Here is a 21709-nt window from a genome sequence, read left to right as displayed (position 1 = left end):
CACAATTAGGGCCAAAGTTGCCTCACTTTATTTACTGGACACTAAGAACAAGTTATACCTGTCTGTAGAGGTGTGATCAGCAGAGAATTTTCTCTAGTTTCCACTACTGCCCATGCATGGATTCGAGGAACCATAGGTCAGTTCATCTGACCTCTAGTCCAATACTGGATCCTCCTTTTGCCAGTTGTTAAACCTCTGCTTGAAATAGAACTCACTATCCCCAAAGGAAACCTATTCTATGGTTGGACAACCCTGATTGTTGGATGATGATTCCTTCTACTGAGCCAAAGTTGGCTCCCTTTCATGGTGGGATGGGTCAGGCCCCAACCTATTAAAGAGTTTAGCCCTGAGAAGTTATTTGCTTTTGAGCTACAAGCCAATTTAGTTTTCAGACAACCACCCTTTGCTCTCCAGTTTGAGAAATATATTCCTAGTTTAGGATTTTTCTTTTCTTAATTGGCTATTTTGTACGTGTAGGCTTTAGCGTGATGTCCAGTGCCTCGTCAATTACCAGACGTTTGGCCAAGCTTAGCTTCACCAAACTCACCATTTTAGCCCTTCACATTGGATTTCAGTTTCCCCAAAGCCAGTGATTCCAAAGATGGTTTACTTGGACATATCTTAATACTTTTTTTTTTACTGTAAAATATATTTTGATGGTTGGTGTTTTTTTTGTTTTCTGTTTGGCAAGTGATATGAAGTGTTCTAAAGTCCCCTCCCAGTTTTATCAATAAGTAATTTCAGCATGCACCTCTAAAAGAACTCTTTAAAAAAAAACACCATTATCACACTCAACAAAATTGATAATAATTCTTGTTCAAATTTCCCTAATTGTCTCATAAACTTTTAGTTGTTTTCTTCAAATCAGAATCCAAAGTAGAGTCACATTTATTTGGTTGGTATCTCTTAAGCAAACCCCGCTTCTTTTAATAAAAAAAAAAAGTTGGGGGGTAATTAGGTCTACTTATTTATTTTTGGAGGAGGTACTGGGGATTGAAACCAGGGCCTTGTGTATGCTCAGCATGCACTCTACCACTTGAGTTGTACCTTCCCCTGCAAGTCCCTTTTAACCTATAGGTTCCCCTCTCTTTTTCCTTGCAATTTATTGAAGAAATTGAGTTATTTGGCTTATGGTCTCAATCTGGAGTTTGCTGATTACATCCCCATGGTATTATTTAACATATTCCTCTGTCCAAAAGCTCCTTTCAAAATATATATTTAAGTAAAATATTGACTAAATAGTATAGATCGTGGTTCTGGCAAAATTATAAAGGTAGTGGGTATCAGTTCGGGAAATGCTGCTCTAAACTGTCCCTCATGTGCCAAAGTATGAATCTTCACATCCACCAGGAATGCTTTCTCTTCAATCAAACCCTCAAATCCTGTGTGGAAACCATTAAGGATTGGTAAGTGAGCAGCCTTGTCACCCAGGAACTTCTGAGTACAGAGATTTAGGTACCTCTGGCTGTTTCCTTCAGGTTGTGGGCTGGCCAGACCTCCTACAGACCCACATCTGACTGCCAACTTTTGTCCACTTTCCTGTTCATTAACATCTCTGTTAGGAGCTGGCTTTCAAATTAAAGACCAAAGTGTTAAGTCTGACCGCTTTGTCTCTTAGTATCCCTAATAAAAGGGTTAGTGCAATGAATTTCTAAAAAAATTTTTAAACATCAGCTTTATTTTTTTCCTCACTGATGCAGAACATAGCTTACTGTAACATCAAGTCTTTGGGGGGAAAAAAAGCAGAAAGCAAAACCACTCCAAAACAAATGTAACATACAACCACGACATAATTTTGTCAACAATCAAGGCTGAGACATCTAAGAAGCTTGAAAGAGGAATAAAATATTCTACTCTTGTTATTCCTGTCCTTGGACTTATAAGATTATTTGGTATAAAATCTTTCTGTTGTAAGCTGATGGTTGTATTATTTAAGGGTCTGGGGAGACACAAAGAAGAGATTAGCTCGCTGGGAGAGAGCCATTACTAATAAAGGGAGAAGAGCCCATGTACAATTGGCAAGACTATGCATTTTTTGTTTTTTTTTCTGATATCTGTCTGTGGTTACTTGATGGCAAATGACACATGCTTATTACCTCCACTCATACAGGGAGAGGCAGTGCTATGTGGTCTCATCCCCTCTGTACAACTCATATACTGTGGACATGACTCATAACAAATGCACAGAATGACAGAGGAGCTCCTAGTTGATGGAGCCTCCTACTGAGCCATGACTGCACCAGATCTGCAGCCTGCACCTGTGCCCAGGAAAGCTTCCAGAAAGTTCTGTCAGTGCTTAAAAGGCACTAAGGAAAGAGAACCCTTCCTCATTGTTTCCCTCATTCTGTAAGGAGCTGAGCTCTTGCAAAATACAAGCTGACAGGTAAAGAACACAACTATGTTCCTATTCTGCTTTTATGCTACTGTTCCTAGAAGACCTGGTAATCTGTCTTTCCTATGTTTTTAAAAGAACTGAGCACACTATAGACATGTACCTATTAAAAATTAAAATGTTTACTTGAGTGGTTTTTTTTTTGGCATGAGGGCTTTAAAAGATTATAAAATAAATACTCAAAAGCTTGACTCCAGGAGTTTTAAGATACAAGAGTTCGCTGAAAAAATAAATAAGTAACAATCAGAGTCTGAACAATAGCGAGGACTAGAGATTACCAAGAGAAACAATAGGAACTTTTGTGGGGGAAAAAGGATGTGAATGTGTGTGAAACATTACAAAGAAAAAGGAATTAAGTTTAATCAAAATGGTTAATTTCAAATCTTTCATTTTGAGCCATGGCGGGGCCCATTTACAACTGTCTAGTTTTACCAAGAAAAAAAAAAATGCCAGTTTGTAGCCTGTGTAACTTTGGCTTTGGGCATCTGAGGAACTGAAGAAAGACCCTCCTTTCTGCTTATGTTTACTACCATTTTTATCCTCTGCTAGTCTTCTCCTCTGTATATGACTACATCTAACAATGTCTATTATTAAAATTTATTTAAAAAAAAAATTTAGGGGGAGGTAATCAGGTTTATTTATTTATTTATTTTAATGAAGGTACTGGGGATTGAACCCAGGACCTTGTGCATGCTAAGTACATGTTCTACCACTGAGCTATACCTTCCCCCCACCATCATAAAAATCTATGCCCGAGATATGATTAATTCCACCTATAGCTGATGAATGTTTTCTGGTTGTATTTCTCAAGGCAAATGTCCCCAAGAATACAATGTACTGAAAGCCATACAAATACACAAATGGAGAGACAAAAACAGACACAGACTGTATACATGGTAGAATTTGTACAGAACTAGAAACAAAACAGAAGTCCACCTGGGTCAGAGGTATGGGGTTAATTTCTCTTGCTGAGGCTCAAGTTTCCCATCGATGGGTCTTTAATGGTTCACCTAAGTTCAAGTGGAGGGGTATCTTTCTTCTCTGTTAACCAAACATGCCCAGGTAGAGCTGTTTCTCTTTCCGATGGTAGCTGCTGAGTTCCACCTGTGTCAGCTGAAGGTACCGCCGGACGTTGGCATCTTAGAACGGGGCAAAGAAGACAGTTAGAGACAGACCATAATTGCACCTTGGGGCAGGAGAGGACTGTTAACACACTCTCATTTCTTAAAATCTAAGATCTGCATATATTGCAACTATTCTCTGCAATAGTAAATCTCATTCCTCAATCACTTTGAATTAAAAAAAAAACCCTGTGCAGGGCTGGGCTGGTTGCTAATTTAATGATAAAAAGGAGTTTGAAGAAATAGTTATTGTTACAGCACAGCCTCTAAAGCTACTATACGTGGGTGGCAGCTAATCTGTGTACTTGAAGGTAACAAACATGAACAAATAGCTCATATTTTGTATCTTTATTATCTTCATAATGGCTTTCCCATTCACATAGAAAGATTTTGCTGAATTGGATGCTTGGGGACCCTCTACTTCAGTAGCTGCTCTAAGCCAGAATGCAAAATGGGAGACAATTTTCAGTAAAGAACCACTGACACAGGAATGAGTCTGTCATTCTCATTACAATATCTTTTTGCCTTGGAATCAAGCCTTCTTCTAGGTCAGACCTGGGGTTAGCTGAGCTCAAGGATAAACTGATAGTTAAGCAAAGGCCAGACTCTAGCTGGTGAGCTCGTAGAAGCAAGGATTACCAAGTTCATTCACTGGATTTCAGATCCTATTTCAGTCCTGATCTAGGAACTGAAACGTGAAAAGCAACACTTTAAAAATCTCTTTCACTGGAGGGGGGTGGAAGGGTTATTTCTGGAGGATGTACAATATTGCTTTCCCGTGGAGGCAAGAGTACAAGGGTAGGCTGCCTGTTCCTTACATATTTTGTACTTTTTGAATTTTGAACTGTGTGAATGTATGATCACCTACTCAAAACATTCAATAAATTGAAAAAGTAAAATGAGATAAAACACTCTCCCACAAGTACCACCGCCGTGGGATCATTTCTCGTACTTAGCACTTCAGTCCCCTTCTTGCTCACCTTTTGGCTGCCTGTTGACAGCAGCCGTGAGGTAGCGCCGAGCCTGGTCATAGTCCTGCAGGTGGAAAAAGGCCACTCCAGCCCGATACAAGGCCTTGGCATTATCAGGCTGTCGTTCCAGGACTTTCTGACTGTATTCTTTCACCCGTTCATAGTTGACTGGCTCCATCTGCAGGAGACAGGCTAACGGGGCCAAACAGAAGGAAGACAGAAGAGTTCCACTGGCTGACTCAAGACAGCACCAGACATAGGATGTCATCCACAACACTCGCTCATCCAACAAATAAATTTAAGTAGTGACCATGGGCCAGACATTCTTCTAGCCACTGGGGACGGAGCAGTAATACAAGCTTTATATACCTTACATTTTACTTTAGCATCTACCAAACACCTACTACGTACCTAGTGTGGGCTAGGCCCAGTTATAAAACACGATAGGAACATACTTTAACATTTACTTAAAACTCTTCATTGCATCTCTTCTACCCAAGGCTCTCTGTCTTGAAATCTCCCATTTCACCACAATTCTCACCTTGCTGCTTTGTGAACAATGGTTGCCATTAATTGTGTGAGGAAATAGTAACTGCTGTGCTATGTGCTTGTTTAATCTTCTCATCCACCCCATGAAATCAGTGTGTGTTATCTCCATTTGTGGATGAAGAAATCAAGGCTCAGAGAGGTAAAGTAACTCACCCAAGACCCTACAGCTTCTAGGGGGAGGGTAAGCTCAGCGGTGGAGTGCATGCTTAGCATACACAGGGTTCTGGGTTCAATCCCCAGTACCTCCACTAAAAAATACATAAAATATACTTAATTACCTGCCCCGCCCCCTCAAAAGATCCCACAACTTCTGGGTGGAATGAGTAAGGAATATGAACCAAGGACTCTCTAACTCAAAAATCATCCTCAGGGATGATATATTACTTCACTGTTTCCTTGAATGAAAGAGTGGGACCTCAAAAGACAAAACCTGTTTAGGAGGCAATGTTCAGCTCAATGTTCTGCCTTTCTGCAACTAAGAAGGGAAATGGGTTCCCTGTTTCATAACTGTGGAAATTAAACACAGTATTATTAAGCCATGGTGCTGAGGAGGGAGAGTCAGGGCTGATGATTGCATCCCTTCTACAACATCCCCACCAAGTGGCCACATGGTTTATACTCAGGTATTTCCCGTGTTCAACTAACCCATCACTGTAGCTTCTTCATTCATTCAGTCATTCAACAACTAGTTATGGAGAACTGACCACACGCTGGGCAGGGCTAGGAGTAGGGGATAAAAGGAACAAGACAGACATCTTGATGAGTAAATAGAGCTAGTCCCTAGGTAGGATGAATATGCTAAAAAAAATCATTTATTTATTAATGCTTTGAGGAAAATAGAGCTGTCTTGGGAAAGAGGGTGAATGAGGTCAGAGTGATGCTTGATTACACAAGGCCTCCCTGAGAAGGTGACTTTGGGGCCAAGATCTGACTGACAAGGATCATTCAAGGGATGGGGCATTCCAGCTGACAGAAGAAGTCAGGCTACAAGGTGGACACGTGCTTTGGGAATTCACCCTCTGAGGAGCCAGATCATGTCAGGCTGGGCAGATGAGGGTCAGAGTTTGAATAGTTTCCTAAGTGTAATGAAATGCCATTGGAGGGCTTGACAGTGACATGATCTGATTTTCTTATTTGTAAAATGGGGACAATCATAACTATCTTGCAGAATTTTTATAAAGATGAGAGATACCATAAATAAAATGTCCGATATGTTCTAGGCACTCAGTGAGTGAAAACTGTTAATTCAGTGAGTCTTTATGGGGCATCTACCAGGCACCCCCAAGTGGAGGCTCTACAGATGGCTAAGCCATAGTCTCTGCCTTCATGTCCACGTGGAAAGCCAAGATATTTGTAAGTACCAACTCTAAAACATCTCGTTTTCTTGCTTTCTAGTCAATTCCCAAATCTGTAACCTAACAAGGTACAGTTCTCTAATAAGGTACAGTTTTCTGCAATAAGAATTTAAGCACTTGCAGTGAAGATTGCCCAGGTTTAATTTGAGTTCCACCACTTACTAGCCGTTTCCTTAAATCTACCTCAAAGGATCGTTGTGACATTTAAACAGATTTAATATGTGCGTAAAGGGCTTAAACAATGTCTGCCAGTGGCATTTCATAAATGTCACCTTAATGAGCCTTCCCTGACCACTAGCTAAATTCTATGCCTGTGGCATGCACTATACCCAGTTTCTGCTTTATTCTTTTCCAGGTGACTTATCATCTTCTAGTATATGTTCCTCTTTTATTAATTGCCCATCTCCCTTACTTGAATATATGTTCCATGAGAGCAGGGATCTTTATCTGTTTTATTATACTGAAGTATCCTCAGTACCCAATAAATAATTGTTGGATGAACTGAAATATTAGTTACTATAATTACTGTTATTGTTAGTTGAGTCTAAGAGTAGCACTAGACACATACTGTAAAAAAATTTTCACCAAATCATAGCTGATGAGTGTTGTAATAAAAAAAACATTAAACAACTATTACAAAATTTAAAAACTAATAATTTCTATGGCCTCAACTGGGACCATTAGAATATTTTAATATATTTCAAAATAATTTCATTAGCTCTATAGTTATTTTGCCTGCCATAGAACAGACCTAAGAAGTCTCCTTTCTTCTAGCAGATTAATCCTAGTGATCCTAACTCTGGAATCCATCTCTTCACTCAAGGCCAGCTGGAGATGGAAGATACTAGTTACCAAAGTTATCATCTAGCTGACATGAAGGAGGAAAATGAGGAAAATTTATCCAAAACATCTAAGATGGATGACTTACACCATCAGCTAAAGCAAGTGCCTTCTTTCCTATATTTTAAATACTAAAGAAACAACGCCGTGAACATTGGTTCAGTATTTTCTCTATAGCGTGCAAAATCCCTATACCTATCAGCATCACCCAGGAGTTTGTCAGAAATGCAAATCGGTAACCCCACCCCATTCCCCCCCAACACATACACCTCAGACCTATTAAATCGGAATCGTGAGGATGGGGCTCCGTAAGTTGTGTTTAACAAACTCTCCAAGTCTGAGAAGCACCGCTCTATAGAAACTGAACTAGAGTCCTACAGATTGAACATATTTCAATTCATGGTAGATAACTAGATGACAGCAGAAAAGCACGTCAAGCATTTCCCCCAATGTTCTCAGATTTTCATGTGCCTGCCTTGGCATTCTTCTCATCCTTTAGCCCTGTTCTTACCAGCTAGGTTGTTGTAGCAGTCTGTCTGGGTGGTGTGCAGTATGTTTTCTTGTTCAGGTGTAAGGGCCGGGCCCTGAGGTCCTAGGTTGGGTATCGGGGAGGGCTGACTTGGATCCAGACCCCGCAGCTGAAGCAGCGCTCGATGGTATCTACTCACTGCATCTCGGTACTTCCCCTCCCGGTAACGTTGGTTTCCTTTCTCCTTGTACAGCTGAGCCTCCTGCAGACGCTTCTCCATAACTCTGTAGCCCGATGTTCTTGCAGAACTGGACAGTGAAAAGAGCAACTGAAGCTCTGGGGATAGGAGTGAAATAACTGATGTTGGTAGGTGACGTAAAAATGCAGGAAATTACCCTTCTCCAGGAGGCCTCCCAGGGAATGAGATTTGCTTGATTCTACTACAGCCCTTTTCTCTCTTCTCTGCAGTTATTTTTTTCAATCTCTAGAAGTGCAGGAAACTAATCAGGGAGAAGGTGTGGAAATAGAGCCAGAGATCGATCGACTTCCTAAAGAGGCGATTCCAGGGTGAGGAGACTCCATGAAAAAGCGAAGGCCGTTCTAAGGAATTGTGGCAGGCGTGCGAACGCCGGCGGAATCTGCTTCCTCCTTGCCTTGGGACACACCTCTCTGACCTGGAAGTGGAAGGGAGTAGGCGGGGACAGCTGCTAAAAGAGGTCTAGAGGGCTGGCCTCCATCTCAGCCCTTTGCACTTAATTCAACCAGCATTTGTTGACCTCTGGGCCAGGAGTTGGGGGGCCGAGATGAGTGCGGTCCGTGCACCCCAACCACAAGCCAAGAGTGACACGGCCGCAGCGCCTCTCGGCTGCAAGTCCCCTACGCTCCGCGGCCAGTCTCTCATCCCCTGCAAATGGCCAAGCCCGCAGTCTCCCCGCTGGGTTTCGGTTTACGAGCCAGGAGCACACAGAGGACATGATCGGGTCTCCGGACAGTTTGGTGTCTAAAGGGTCGCGCCTATGGGCGACGCCGCCCAATCAGAAGCGGCCTCGGAAAAGTAATCCCGCAGAAACGACCCCGCCTCGTAGCCTCCGCAGCGCAACAACCCGGAAAAAAAAACCGGAAAAAAAAAATCCCCAGGCACCTTCGCCAATTGAAAAAAAAAAAATCCGAGAGATCACGGATGACCAATCAGAGCTGCAGATGACAATTCAAGTTGGCCAATAAGGCGAGGTCAGGGGGCCTGTTGCTGGGTAGAAGTTGAAGGATTGAGGGAAAAGGAGGGCCAGGGGTTACTGTATGCCTTGGTTTTGGAGATCCCTTTTGTTGACTAAACAGAAAGACAATTGCTAGTAGGCGTTCATGTTGTAAGAGTTCCCTGCTTCCCTGCTGGCTTTTTTTCTTTCTGTCTCAAGTGGTTGCACGTATAGACAGTAGGGAACAGAGACTAGCGAGCAAGTCCTACGACGACAGCGCGATCGGGTCAGAGGGGAATAAAGCTGGTGACGAGGTGGGAGGGGCGTGTGGCGAGGGAGCTGCGGGCGGCTGCGCGGAGCCCCGGGCTGGAAGTACGGAGGGACGGATGAGCACACGCCTCGGTGCTACGAGGCACTTGAGCCGAAGCCAGCCTTTCCTGTCTCCGGCTCCGGTGCGGCTGCGCCGTGAAGCTACCGGCGGCGATTGGCCCAGGGGGTGAGAGGGGGCGGGAGGTAAAGGGAGGGAAGTCTGTCGTCCTCGGCGCGCGCCCGCCCGCCACAGGGGAACCGAGGGCGCTGGAAGGGAAGCAGCTCCCCGCTGCGTTGTTTGGGCCAAAAGGGGGAGGGAGGAGCGGGGAGAAACAAACACTACGTAGCGGAGGCTGCGCGCGGCCCTCACTGCCTGCGTGCGTACGTGCGTGCGCTCGCTCGCGCGGGCTCAGTGCTGGCGCGTGAGGCGGAGGCGGGCGGCGGCGGCGCCTGCGCGGTCGGGCTCGGTCGACGGTTCGCAGGGGAGGAGGCGGCGGGAGGCGGAGGAGGCGGCGGCGGAGATGGAGGTGAAGCGGCTGAAAGTGACCGAGCTGCGGTCGGAGCTGCAGCGGCGGGGCCTGGACTCACGCGGCCTCAAGGTGGATCTGGCGCAGCGGCTGCAGGAGGCGCTGGACGCCGAGATGCTCGAGGACGAGGCCGGCGGTGGCGGGGCCGGGCCCGGCGGGGCCTGCAAGGCGGAGCCTCGGCCTGTGGCCGCGTCGGGCGGCGGCCCGGGAGGGGACGAGGAGGAGGACGAAGAGGAGGAGGAGGAGGACGAGGAGGCGCTGCTTGAGGACGAAGACGAAGAGCCACCTCCTGCTCAGGCCTCGGGCCAGGCCACGCAGCCGCCACCGGAGCCCCCGGAGGCGGCAGCCATGGAGGCCGCGGCCGAGCCTGATGCTTCCGAGAAACCCGCGGAGGAGGCCACGGCCGGGTCAGGTGGGGTAAATGGTGGCGAAGAGCAGGGCACCGGCAAAGGGGAGGAAGATGAACCGGAGGAGCGCAGCGGGGACGAGACGCCGGGATCCGAGGCGCCGGCTGACAAGGCCGCAGAGGAACAGGGTGAGGAGCTGGCAGCGGAGCCCGGCTCCAACCTGCCGAGTGCGCCCCGACCCAGCACTGAGCCTTGCACAGCGGGGTCCGATTCCCCTCGCCGATTGGTGGGACTCGCCAGGGGAGGTGGCTTTGATTCTCTACCCACCTTTCGGGGGTGGGGGGAGTTGGCCACCTCTGGTGGCCCCACTCTGCAGGAGGGAGGTTCCTGCCTAACTTGGTTGCTCGGTGGTAGTGGATGGAAGTAATTGGTTTTGCATGAGAACTGCTTACGAGCTACCTGTGGAGCAGCCTCCCGCGGTGCTGGTTATCTTTTCCTAAACCGGGAATGCGCTGAGGAATTGTTGATTACACGGACAGCCAGACCGATTGTTGGAGGTTTCGGCCTTTGGGCTACCTGACTATTGACTTTTTTCGCTGTAAAAATATTAAGCAATAATAGAATTTCGTCAAGGTTCGCTCCATCAAAAGCACATTACTAGAGTTTGAGCCACACAGAAAGTCTGGAAATCTAACTTCGCTCCTGCTTCAGCAGCCTGTGGTGCGAAGGTGTCAAGTTTAATAGTTAACTGCAGAAGAGAAAATCTTTATCTAGAGCATTTAGAATAAGTTAGTTAACGTTACTTGTCTAGGAGTTTTACCTTGCCAGAATTTTTAATGATTAAATTTTAATCTTTCATCTGAGTGGATGGATGGGCAAATTTGTATATTTGTTGGACACTTAGCTGGCCTTTTACATTTCAGGTCCCTGACTTCCTGAATTGAAATGATTGGGCTGTTGGTGGGCCCATTGAGTAACCTTGTGGAAGAGAACATATAGTTACCCCAGGGAGTTAGTGACCTTGGTCTCTTCCTTTGAAGTGATTGGATGGTTAGAATTGATGCATAACTGTCTGTCAGAGTAGGAAGGAAAACCAGAGCTGCTTCCAATTCTTACTATGAAGTGATCTGCCTAAATTCCTTTTATAATACATTTTTTAAGTTGCTATTTGCTCTGATGGTATAATTGGAACTCATTCTACAACAGTCACACGCAACTTGCAGATTGTTTGCCCTATGTCCTGAAACAAAAATGCCATTACATAACCTTTGACTTAATGTGTACCCCAAATAGCAGATAAAAAAAGGTTGAGAGATAAAGGACTTCTTTAAATAAGTTATTAAAAACCTTAGTGTTGCAAACCACAGAATGCAAGGAAAAATTCAGGGTTTTTTTTTCCTCTTGTAAAGAATGTTGCTAAATATATGACAACACCTTTCTGCCCCAAATTATGTGCAGTAAAGATGCAGTATTATTTATGGGTCTCTTGTGACTTAATGGTTTGCTCTTGCAAGTTTCACTAAAAATGCATGATAAAAATTCAGCTCTGTATAAGCACCTGAGTCCATTTGCAATGTAAGTAAAGACGTGGTTGGTTGTGGGGTTTAAAGCTGGAAAGGCAAATTCTTTAATAAAGAAAAAAAAAAGTTGAGGCTCTGTAACAGGAAGCTGTGGAAGAGTGTTAGAAAATATGTACATTTTGTCTAGTTTAAATCCAGATCTACAGTCAGGAATCAAAATTAACCTATGAAGTCTTTAAAAGACTTATGGAATATTTCTTTTATGTCATATTGGTGGGAAAATCTGCAAGTTTGACCTGATTTAAGCAGATAAATTTAGAATGCAAAAATTACCCGGTTTTTATCTACTGCTTGGCTGTAATTAGCCTATACTGTCCCCTTTTTTAAAAAGTAAAATCCCAACCAATGACAGGAAGATGATCTTTGGAAATAAAACATTCTGTGGATGCTCTGGGAATAACCTGGCTCTTCTGATTAGACAGATGTCCAGGTCCCTCTTTAGTTTCTGTTGGCTCTGAGCTTATTCTACACTCCAGTATGAAAACTGCTGATTTTCTTTCCCTCCTTTTTGTAGGAGATGACCAAGATAGTGAAAAGTCAAAACCAGCAGGCTCAGATGGTGAGCGGCGGGGGGTAAAGAGACAGCGGGATGAGAAGGATGAACATGGCCGAGCTTACTATGAATTCCGAGAGGAGGCTTACCACAGCCGGTGAGGGAAACAGTCCCTTTCATTGAAGGGAGTGTCTGCTCTGATTTTGGTATACCTGATGCCGACTGGAGAGTCTGGAAAGAGGGGTGGATTAAAAATGGAATAGGTTTTTATAGGCCTAAGTTTCAGATTGAATCTACCCTGAAAGCTCCCGTTGCCCTTTTCTCTTTTGTTGAAAGAAGCTGTCTGCTGGAATTTTATATTCACTGATAGTTTAAACAAAAGTGATGCCATGCAGACATCCCTCAAATTAGAGGATTTGGTTACATTGTATTTGCTTTTCTCTCATCTGTATAGCTCGAAGTCTCCACCACCCCCTGAAGAAGAAGCAAAAGATGAGGAGGAGGATCAGACTCTTGTGAACCTGGACACATGTATGTATAAGGCAGACAGGTTGGGGTTTCTAGCCAATCAGAAGTGATTTTAGAGATTAAAACTTAATGGCCTGCAACTTTTAAGAGATTTAGACTTTGTATCCATTCTTGGCAACTGGGTATATTTGTGTTGTGTTGGTGACTTCAAGTGTTGGGCATTGGAGTAAACAGATTGCTTCTTTCTTAACAGATACCTCGGATCTCCATTTTCAAGTGAGCAAAGACCGCTATGGAGGGCAGCCCCTTTTCTCAGAGAAGTTCCCCACCCTTTGGTCTGGGGCAAGAAGTACTTATGGAGTGACAAAGGGGAAGGTCTGCTTTGAGGCCAAGGTAGTATACACAGCTCATTAAGACCATTCATTTATTAAGTTAGTCATTAAACTACTACATACTGGACTTGTGCCCACCAGTATTTTATTAGTGCAGAAAAAGGCACCATGCTTTAACGAAAACCTTAGCTCTAGTAACGAAGAAATTGACCCCCATGGCTTTGGTTTAAGTACATTGACAGTTGTGTTTCTGATCTTGAGGCGTCATAGTTGTCATGTTTGGTTTATATCGAAATCGTGTCTTTCTAACTCAGACTTTGCTCCAGTTGGTCAGGGTATCTGAAAGTTCCTTTTCTGACTTGGCCAGGTAACCCAGAATCTCCCAATGAAAGAAGGCTGCACAGAGGTTTCTCTCCTTCGAGTTGGATGGTCTGTTGATTTTTCCCATCCTCAACTTGGTAAAGTTATTTTAACTTAATCATTTCAGTGTTTGCTACTCCGCAGAAGGTTTGGGTGAAGGTAACTAATCTTTGCTGACTGTTTTAGGTGAGGATGAATTCTCTTATGGTTTTGATGGACGAGGACTCAAGGCAGAGAGTGGGCAGTTTGAGGAATTTGGCCAGACTTTTGGGGAGAATGATGTCATTGGCTGCTTTGCTGTAAGTGCTCCTGAAAAGTTATGGGTTTGTAGCAAGGAGGGCACTGGGAGTTCAGTTTGCTTCCCATCAACTGCTATCTTTTTTGTATTTGATGCATTGCTTGCATAGTTGTGTTGTGCAGCAGAGTTTTGTTTTTTTTTTTTTAAGAAAGAAAAAGATTAAATTGTAAGATTTAATCAGCCTCAAACCCTGTATGCCCATAAATGCTCTTATCTTTTGTCACTGTAGAATTTTGAGGCAGAAGAAGTAGAACTTTCCTTTTCCAAGAATGGAGAAGACCTAGGTGTGGCATTCCGTATCAACAAGGAATCCCTGGCAGACCGGGCCCTCCTACCCCATGTCCTCTGCAAAAATTGTGTTGTAGAATTAAATTTTGGTCAGAAGGAGGAGCCCTTCTTCCCACCACCAGACGAGTTTGTGTTCATCCATGCTGTGCCTGTTGAGGAGCGTGTGCGCACCGTGGTCCCTCCCAAGACCCTAGAGGAGTGTGAGGTATGCTAGACCGTATGCCGAAATTTGGTGCTCATGGTTGGAATAGTGGGTGGGTAGCGTTTCTTCTCAAAGCTTTATCCAACTTGGTCATGGGACGATATTCTTAAATTGGGCTTTATAAACATGACCCTCACTCATTTTTCATAGCATACCTGATTCTGTTTACTTGCAGGTGATTCTGATGGTGGGATTGCCTGGATCTGGAAAGACCCAGTGGGCACTGAAATATGCAAAGGAAAACCCTGAGAAAAGATACAATGTCCTGGGAGCTGAGACTGTGCTCAATCAAATGAGGGTGAGTTTCTGGGAGAAGTTAGTCAGCTGTGGTATTTGCTCTTGAGGTTCCAAGAAACTCATAGTCTTTTCCCAGTGGTATTGGTCTTTCAAATGTCTGAGAACCAGGGCCCCACAAATAAAGAAATGATTTTGTAGTATGTATGGAAGGTAGAGTTTTTTCCCTTTGCTGTGTTGTCAGACTTCCGAAAGCTGATAAAATCTGGAATATGTCCGGATTGAGACTGGAAATGACTCCTGTAGGAAGTGGACAACACTCACAGCAGTGAGGAATAGCAGTGAGCTGATGTGGTGGCATTTTGTGGAATTTACCAATGACTCCTGGGCTTTAACTGCATAACTTTTTGTTTCTCTTCCTCTCAAATTTATCAGATGAAGGGGCTCGAGGAGCCAGAGATGGACCCCAAAAGCCGAGACCTTTTAGTTCAGCAAGCCTCCCAGTGCCTTAGTAAGCTGGTCCAGATTGCTTCCCGGACAAAGAGGAACTTCATCCTTGATCAGGTATTGTTTAAACATTCAAAAGAAACCTAATTTAACAGATGGTCCAAGATGAAAAATTTGGTAACCATTTAATCTGATAAAATCGCTCGGAATCAAAATAGGGTGCTTATGTAGAGAAAGACTAAATTGAGGAATAGAATCAGGTTACCTGATTATGACCCAAGTGGTTGTGTATTATGGTTGTAATGTTTTTTTGAACTCAGAGTTACAGCACTTAGTGTGTTTATCAGAGAGTATGTGGACCCAGATTATAAAACATACTGGAGGCAATGAAAGAATGTTGGAGTTCATTTGGATTCATGGTTCCACCACTTACTAGGTTTGTGACCTTGGACAAGTCTTGGCCTGTCTGAGTCTCAGTTTTCAAGTTGTGCAAAATAGGATAACAAGTAGATTTTTAAAGAATTAAAAGAGATTGTGTAAATAAGACCCTGAATCTGGTGGCTCACTTGTAGAAGGTGCTCAATAAATGTTGGTTGAATTTGAGTTTAATTTTTATTCCTAAAACATCTGTTCCTCCTGTCCCTAGTGTAATGTGTACAACTCTGGCCAACGGCGGAAGCTATTGCTGTTCAAGACTTTCTCTCGGAAAGTGGTGGTGGTTGTCCCTAATGAGGAGGATTGGAAGAAGAGGCTGGAGTTGAGGAAGGAAGTGGAGGGAGATGATGTGCCTGAGTCTATAATGCTGGAGATGAAAGGTGGGCTAAGTTGTACAGGTTCGGGATCCTGTCCTTGGTCAGTGCACCCCTTACTAGGGCCTCTTAGCACCTGGAGTGAATCTCCACATCTAAAGTATAAATCTGAGGAGTCAATTAATAGGTGTGATCACTTATAGATTAATGAAGGAGCAGAGTGAACGGAGAAGCAATAACCCCTTGACTCATTCTGATAAAATACAAAAAGGGAAATGGTGATAGACCACAGAATAATTAAAACTCAGGGTGGAGGCTTCAATGAGTCAGTCATTTATTTATGAGTACTTGGGGTGTCTACCATTTGTCCAGTACTGCTGTAGACGTAGGGAAATAGTAAATGAAATGGAGCTCTGCCTTCATTGAATTTGTATTCTGGAGGTGGGAGATTCTTGTGGTTCAAATTTAAATACAGTGGTGGTTGGAGTGAATGATCTCATCAGTTTACTTTGAATTCTAGTATCACATTAGGCTTGTTTTTGATTTTGCTGTTTGTTTCGGTTTTTGGTATGTGCAATACAAAGCCTTACAGCAAGGTCCCTAGAAGGTGAAACTACCTATCTGGATCCAGTTTCCTGCTGCTCACCTCAGAGTTTTGATTTTTCCCCTTGCTGCCTTCAGCTCCTGGCATCCTACCTGTCCTATCAACTACCAGCTCTTGGAATTCTGATAACACCCAGGCATGGGAGCTAGTTACACATCTAAGAGCCAGAGTCTCCAAGTTTATGCAGAATTAACTGTGCCAGTCCATAACTGATATTCAGACAGTTGGAGGAATTAAGTTCGGTTTTGTAAAAATGAGATCTAACTGATTCATCTAAGTAAGAATCAGGAGAGCCTCATTGAACTGAATTCCAGTGGGACTCAGCCTCTGAACTTAATGTCTAGACTGGCAAATGTGCTGGCCCATCATACACAGGTGGTAAATGAGACCCTGTACTCTTGTTTTCTGTTCTCCTTGTAAAGATGAGTATGTGCCTTTAGGCCTGGGTCAGTTTCTCTTTGAGTCTCTCTTTTTTACCTTTAATGGGGGTACTGGGGACTGAACCCAGGACCTCATGCATGCTAAGCATGTGCTCTACCACAGAGTTATACCCTCCTCCCTCATTAAGTCTCTTTTAAAAGTGTATTTCTTAGCATCTTATTTAACCAACACCAAAGTTTCTCAGTTACTTTTAGCCTCTGACTGCCTGTTTCTGTCCTGATAAGAAACCTTAACTCAGTTCACTTTTAATTTATTATGGATCACTTGAGAACTTGTAAATCTACAGTTTGCAGATAGCTGTCTATCTAAGGCTGCTGCAGTTTGGGGAAGACCTATAGAGTGAACCCAGCATGTGTTTGTATTCTTCCTGCAGTGGACTTTTCATAATGAGATCTTACCCGTCCATGTACTTGGAGGCCCACAAGCTTCTCTCTCACTCTTACAGCCAACTTCTCTCTGCCTGAAAAATGCGACTATATGGATGAGGTGACATACGGGGAGCTGGAGAAGGAGGAAGCTCAGCCCATTGTCACTAAGTACAAGGAGGAGGCAAGGAAGCTGCTGCCCCCCTCGGAGAAGCGGACAAACCGCCGAAACAATCGAAACAAGCGCAACCGGCAGAACCGAAGCCGAGGCCAAGGCTATGGTGAGTCCTGGGGCGCTGCCAGCCCCAGCCTCAGTCTGTTCTTTGTGCTGAGTGCCCAGCCCCACAAGCACAGGCCAGGCCGACCACGTCCAGTCACTGGCAGTAAGGAAGTCTCTGCTTTACAGAGCTCATGTCTTCCTGTGTACTCTACCCCCTGCTTCTGGTGCTTTTCCCATCACCCTTCAACCGAAGGTAGTTATTTTTCAACAGAAGTCTTTGTTTCCTTGAAAAGCGATGCTTGAGTCTTCTCATTTGCCTAGTTTTCACTTTTACATACGGATTCCCCCTTCACTATTGTAGTTTATTTGAAGGACTTCTGCAGTGCAGTCAGGGCCTCATCTTAAGTTTTCTTGTTTTGTCTATTGGATCATCCCAGCTGTATCGACCAGAAAGTGAATGCATTATTCAGTGATTTTTTAGATTACAAAGTAACTTAGGCTATTAATGGAATTATTTTCCATCCTGAATGTCTAGTTTGCCAGTTAACACCCCCACCCCCAGTGTGCATTCACTGCCCATTAAAAATGTGTGTGTGTGTGTATGTGTGTGTGTGTGTGTTACTATAAGTCTAAGTCTACAAAATTTTGAGTGCCTGCTATGTGTTAGGCACTGGGAATACAAGCAGTTCCTCCCCTGGAAGAGCTCATCACTTAGACTGGGCTCGTTTGTCTAAGACGGTGGGTCTGGGTTATATGCTGTCCAAGATCCCTTCCAGGGCTGAAGGTCTGTGACTTTACGAATGGCAGTTTTTACTCCTGTTTCTGACTCTGCCATGTATCCTTTAGCCATCTTAAATGTTTTGCAGGAATTGGGGAGCTTCAGAAGCAAGGTGGCTTGGTTTTCTTGTGTCTCTATTCCTCTGCCCTCCCCTCTCAGACTTTTTAAAAGATCCTGGCTGGTGCTTTAATTAACATTGTGTAAGCCTGACAGAAGCAGGCCTCCTATTCCCTCAGAATTGCCTTTGGCTCCGAGTTTTTGATTTCCACTCAGATGTGGAGCCAGGACCCCACGCCAGCTGTCTGAGCGCGCTCTCCATTTCTCTTCCAGTGGGCGGGCAGCGCCGAGGCTACGACAACCGGGCCTACGGGCAGCAGTACTGGGGGCAGTCTGGAAACAGAGGGGTGAGTGCAGCTCTCCTTCTGCTCCTCCCTCTGGGCCGTGATAGCCATTCCTATTGGCTTGGGGGAGCAGAGTGGTTTGGGCTGTTTTCTCAGGGCTTAGGGTTTTGCCCATTTCATTTATTCCTCTGAAGACTTTATCATGGGAAGATTAAGCCTGTTTATGATATGAAGCTAAGATGTGTCTCATTTAAGATGGGGGATAGCAGTGGATTCTGATGCTGAAAACCCCATAAATCCTCACCCCTTCTCTTTCTCCTTTCTCAGGGTTACCGTAATTTCTACGATCGATACAGGGGAGACTATGATCGATACTATGGGCGAGATTATGACTACAACAGATACAGAGACTATTACAGACAGTACAATCGGGATGTAAGTATCACCTGGGGATAGCGAGGCAAGGGGGGCAGGACTGGAGGAGTGCGGGTCATGCCTCTCCGTCCTCGACCAGCTGTGGCTCCGAGTGACGAGTGACGGGGTTTCCCCTCTCTTCTAGTGGCCGAATTACTACTACCACCACCCCCAGGACAGAGACCGATACTACAGGAACTACTACGGTTACCAAGGGTATCGGTGAAGCCCCTGCCATTGTCGCCTGTCAGCCATGAAGCTGAATCTCTGGGGGTGCCAAGCACCCCCCAAAACACAACCAAGGAAAACAGGGGCTGTCGGGGTGGGGCTGAGCTGCCGGGGAGGGGCGGTGGGGGGAGGGTGCGCAAGCAGGGGTGGGGGAGGGGGGAGGCGGAAACAACGAAACTGTACATTTTTTTTAAAGTTTGTTGAAAAGAATATTGTCTTATTCTATAAAACATTTCAAACCTAGTTAGATATTTGTAATCAAAAAACATTTGCGCAGAAAGCAGCACTTAGGGCTGCCTGTCCTATACCCTGCAGTCAGCCAGGAAAAGAACTGAAAATGTCACCCTTCTGACTTTGTAAGGCAGCTGGACTGGCAGCCGAGTGAGGGAGAGTGATGGTGAGGTGGTCGGAGAGGGCGGGGAAGGAAGCTGTGAGGGCGCTCTCCATAGCAGGCAGGAGTGGGGATGGAGGGAGAGCTTGTGACTGGGGCAGTGACAATAAACGATTGGCTCTTATCAATCACTTGCACCAACTAACCGTTTGTATTTTCTTTACTGACCTTTCCCTCTTGGGATAAGTGGTCTGGTGGGCTGGGAGGCCATAGTGTCCCTGTCTCCACGTTCCGTGCCTTTGTGCTGTTTGGCTGAGGCATGGATACTACCACCTGGGTGGTTCTGTTATATAGAATCCCAGGCCAGGGAGGCACAGGGACTGTCCCTGATTGCAGAGCAGAACAGCTTGCAGCCAGTTAATGGATTTCCATAAAATCTTGGGGAAGAGTTGGGATTGCAGCCCTCAGCCTGAAGATTGTGATTTGCCAGTCTCTACTCTGTCTTCCAAGATTGAGACAGGCGGTAAGTCTCTGAAATCATCTCTGTTAGAGAATCTGTCCTCTTATAGTTCGAGAGAAGGAACGTTTCTCAGGGTTTCAGCTCACACAGAAACGAAGCAGGATTCTTTTCACTGCAGCAGGATGTGTATATAGGTGAATCCTGTGGTGTGGGCAACCAGGCCCGGGTGCTGAGAATAGCAGCTATTTTATACAGTGCGGAGGGCCGGGGCCCTGCTGGCTTTTTTGATACACAGGTAGAGAGTGAGTAGAAAAGGGGAGGGTGGGGGGTGGGAGGCAGCTCAGAGGGGCTGCTGAAACTTGGGGGAAGAGCGTGAGTGTGAGCGTGTGTAGTGTGTGCATGAAAGGAAGCACCCCTTCCCAACTTCCCAAAACAGGATTCCTCCTGGGGTGCTTCCCCTGCGTGTCCCCAGAGAGGCCTCTAGCCAGGAGACTTCAGTTGGGCTAGTTTTTGTTTGTTAACTTTACCATAAACACCCTCCCAGTTCTTGACAAGACAGCTTCAGGTTGCTGGTTCAAGAACATGGGTGGGATAGGAGAATGTTCTTTCAATACTGAGCTTCAGTTTTAATTCACCTTCCTGCTCAGCATTGTTCAGCCAAGAGCTTACTCAGCGAACACCACACACTAGCGAGAACCCTGGGTTGTGCTACTAGAAAATGCTTCACTGTCGTTTCCTCACCTGGGCAGTTCTCTGTTTAAAATTTTGTGCTGAGATTCGATCTTTCTCTCCTTCTCCCACTGTTACTCCACGCCCATGAGGGTGCCCAGGCCCTCATCCTGGCCCTCCAGTTGCCCCTGTCAGTGACACACCCTTCTGCTCCACAAGTACCTCTGACCTGGAGGCTGGAATGGGTGGCTAGTAGGCGATAACGTTTGCTTGCCCCTAACGATGTCCTTTCTCTTGGCACCTGCTTTTTGTGTGGTGCTGTCAAATGGATTTGTGTGTGGCAGTGGGTGAAGTGATTGCATGAACTTTACTGTAACCCACTAACTTTTCATTATTATTAAGGGAGTTTTTGAGAAAGCTTTGCTCATAGTGGCAGGGCAAGGAGGTAAAAACTGGAGCCCAAAGAAATTCCCTTAGGGCAGGATTATGTTGTAACAGGAAATTGAATTTGAGGCAGAAGCTGCCACCCCTTTTCAAATGTTTAGTCCTCCAGCATACAGCATCTTTTTATAGTTATGACGTGGTTTAGGGATGCTAGGCCCTCAGGGCCAGGGAGACAAAGTTTAAGCCGCTTTGGGGTTTGGAGGGAGGAGGGTTAGGGGAGGTACTTGCTGTTAATTTTTGACACTAGAAAGTCATCTTTAAAAAAAAAAAACAACTTTTTTTGGTGGGTGGAGAGTGAAACTGCCACGTCCTTGTCAGTTTAGTCCAAGAGATCACTCAAAACAACAGTAGATGTCTGGGTTTTGTTTTTGTCTTTTTATTATGAAAAAAAATGTTAAGGGGGAAAATGTGGATTAACAGGAGGGATCTCTAGCCTTGTTTTCCTTAGAAGGCTTGTTTAGTGTTTAATTGGACGTCTGTCGTAGTTACTGTAGATGGAAAAGCTTGTGAGAAAAACAAACACCACATGGAGCCTGTAAATGTTTTTGCACAACTTGTAAAGCATTCTTGGAAGTGGCCAGTAAAAAAGGGTTTTACCATTAAAAAAGAAAAATGTAACTGTGTCATTGTTTACACCTGTAACTTTTTCCTCCCCTGTTGTCACTACAACATTCTGGCAAAAGTGTAGGCACGACGGTAGCTTCCAGTTTTAGAATAAATAACCGTTTGGATTGAATTCACCCTATGTCCTGTGGCTGCACTGACTGGGTGGAGTGTGTCATTGGGGATTGATTGATTTCTGATGCTGCTTCCTCAAGGGTCCTGGGTTCCAACCAAGAATGGCTTTCCTCTTTCATGGCTGATTCCCTTCCTTTTCTGCCATACCTTCC

General features: G+C 44.9%; 2 protein-coding genes across 3 annotated transcripts; one reads left to right on the top strand and one right to left on the bottom strand.

Annotated features, from left to right (window-relative positions):
• Positions 1 to 3020: 3020 nt before the first annotated feature.
• Positions 3021 to 9122, bottom strand: TTC9C (tetratricopeptide repeat domain 9C). Its single transcript, XM_006214841.4, has 4 exons — positions 8093 to 9122; positions 7740 to 8005; positions 4494 to 4676; positions 3021 to 3531 (listed from the first exon to the last, which is right to left on the bottom strand). The coding sequence occupies exons 2-4, from the start codon at positions 7975 to 7977 to the stop codon at positions 3437 to 3439; spliced, it is 516 nt and encodes a 171-aa protein (XP_006214903.1). The 5' UTR covers positions 7978 to 8005; positions 8093 to 9122; the 3' UTR covers positions 3021 to 3436.
• A 296-nt stretch (positions 9123 to 9418) lies between these two features.
• Positions 9419 to 21442, top strand: HNRNPUL2 (heterogeneous nuclear ribonucleoprotein U like 2). Of its 2 annotated transcripts, XM_006214842.4 has the most exons (14): positions 9419 to 10261; positions 12168 to 12303; positions 12601 to 12677; positions 12868 to 13007; positions 13314 to 13404; positions 13493 to 13605; positions 13834 to 14097; positions 14270 to 14392; positions 14764 to 14892; positions 15422 to 15590; positions 17015 to 17215; positions 18263 to 18336; positions 18601 to 18708; positions 18833 to 21442. In XM_006214842.4, exons 1-14 carry the CDS (start codon positions 9721 to 9723, stop codon positions 18911 to 18913), a joined length of 2247 nt encoding a protein of 748 aa, XP_006214904.4. In that variant the 5' UTR covers positions 9419 to 9720; the 3' UTR covers positions 18914 to 21442. The 2 variants fall into 2 exon arrangements, 1 of the variants encoding a protein (XP_006214904.4); XR_012076759.1 differs by lacking the exon at positions 18263 to 18336 and having other exon boundaries at positions 18833 to 18874.
• Positions 21443 to 21709: the final 267 nt, after the last annotated feature.

This window comes from Vicugna pacos, chromosome 10 (assembly GCF_048564905.1).
Source record: "Vicugna pacos chromosome 10, VicPac4, whole genome shotgun sequence".
Classification (NCBI taxonomy): Eukaryota; Metazoa; Chordata; class Mammalia; order Artiodactyla; family Camelidae; genus Vicugna; species Vicugna pacos.
The sequence above is the reverse complement of the archived record's forward strand: the minus strand, read 5'-3'. Positions and strand labels throughout refer to the sequence as shown.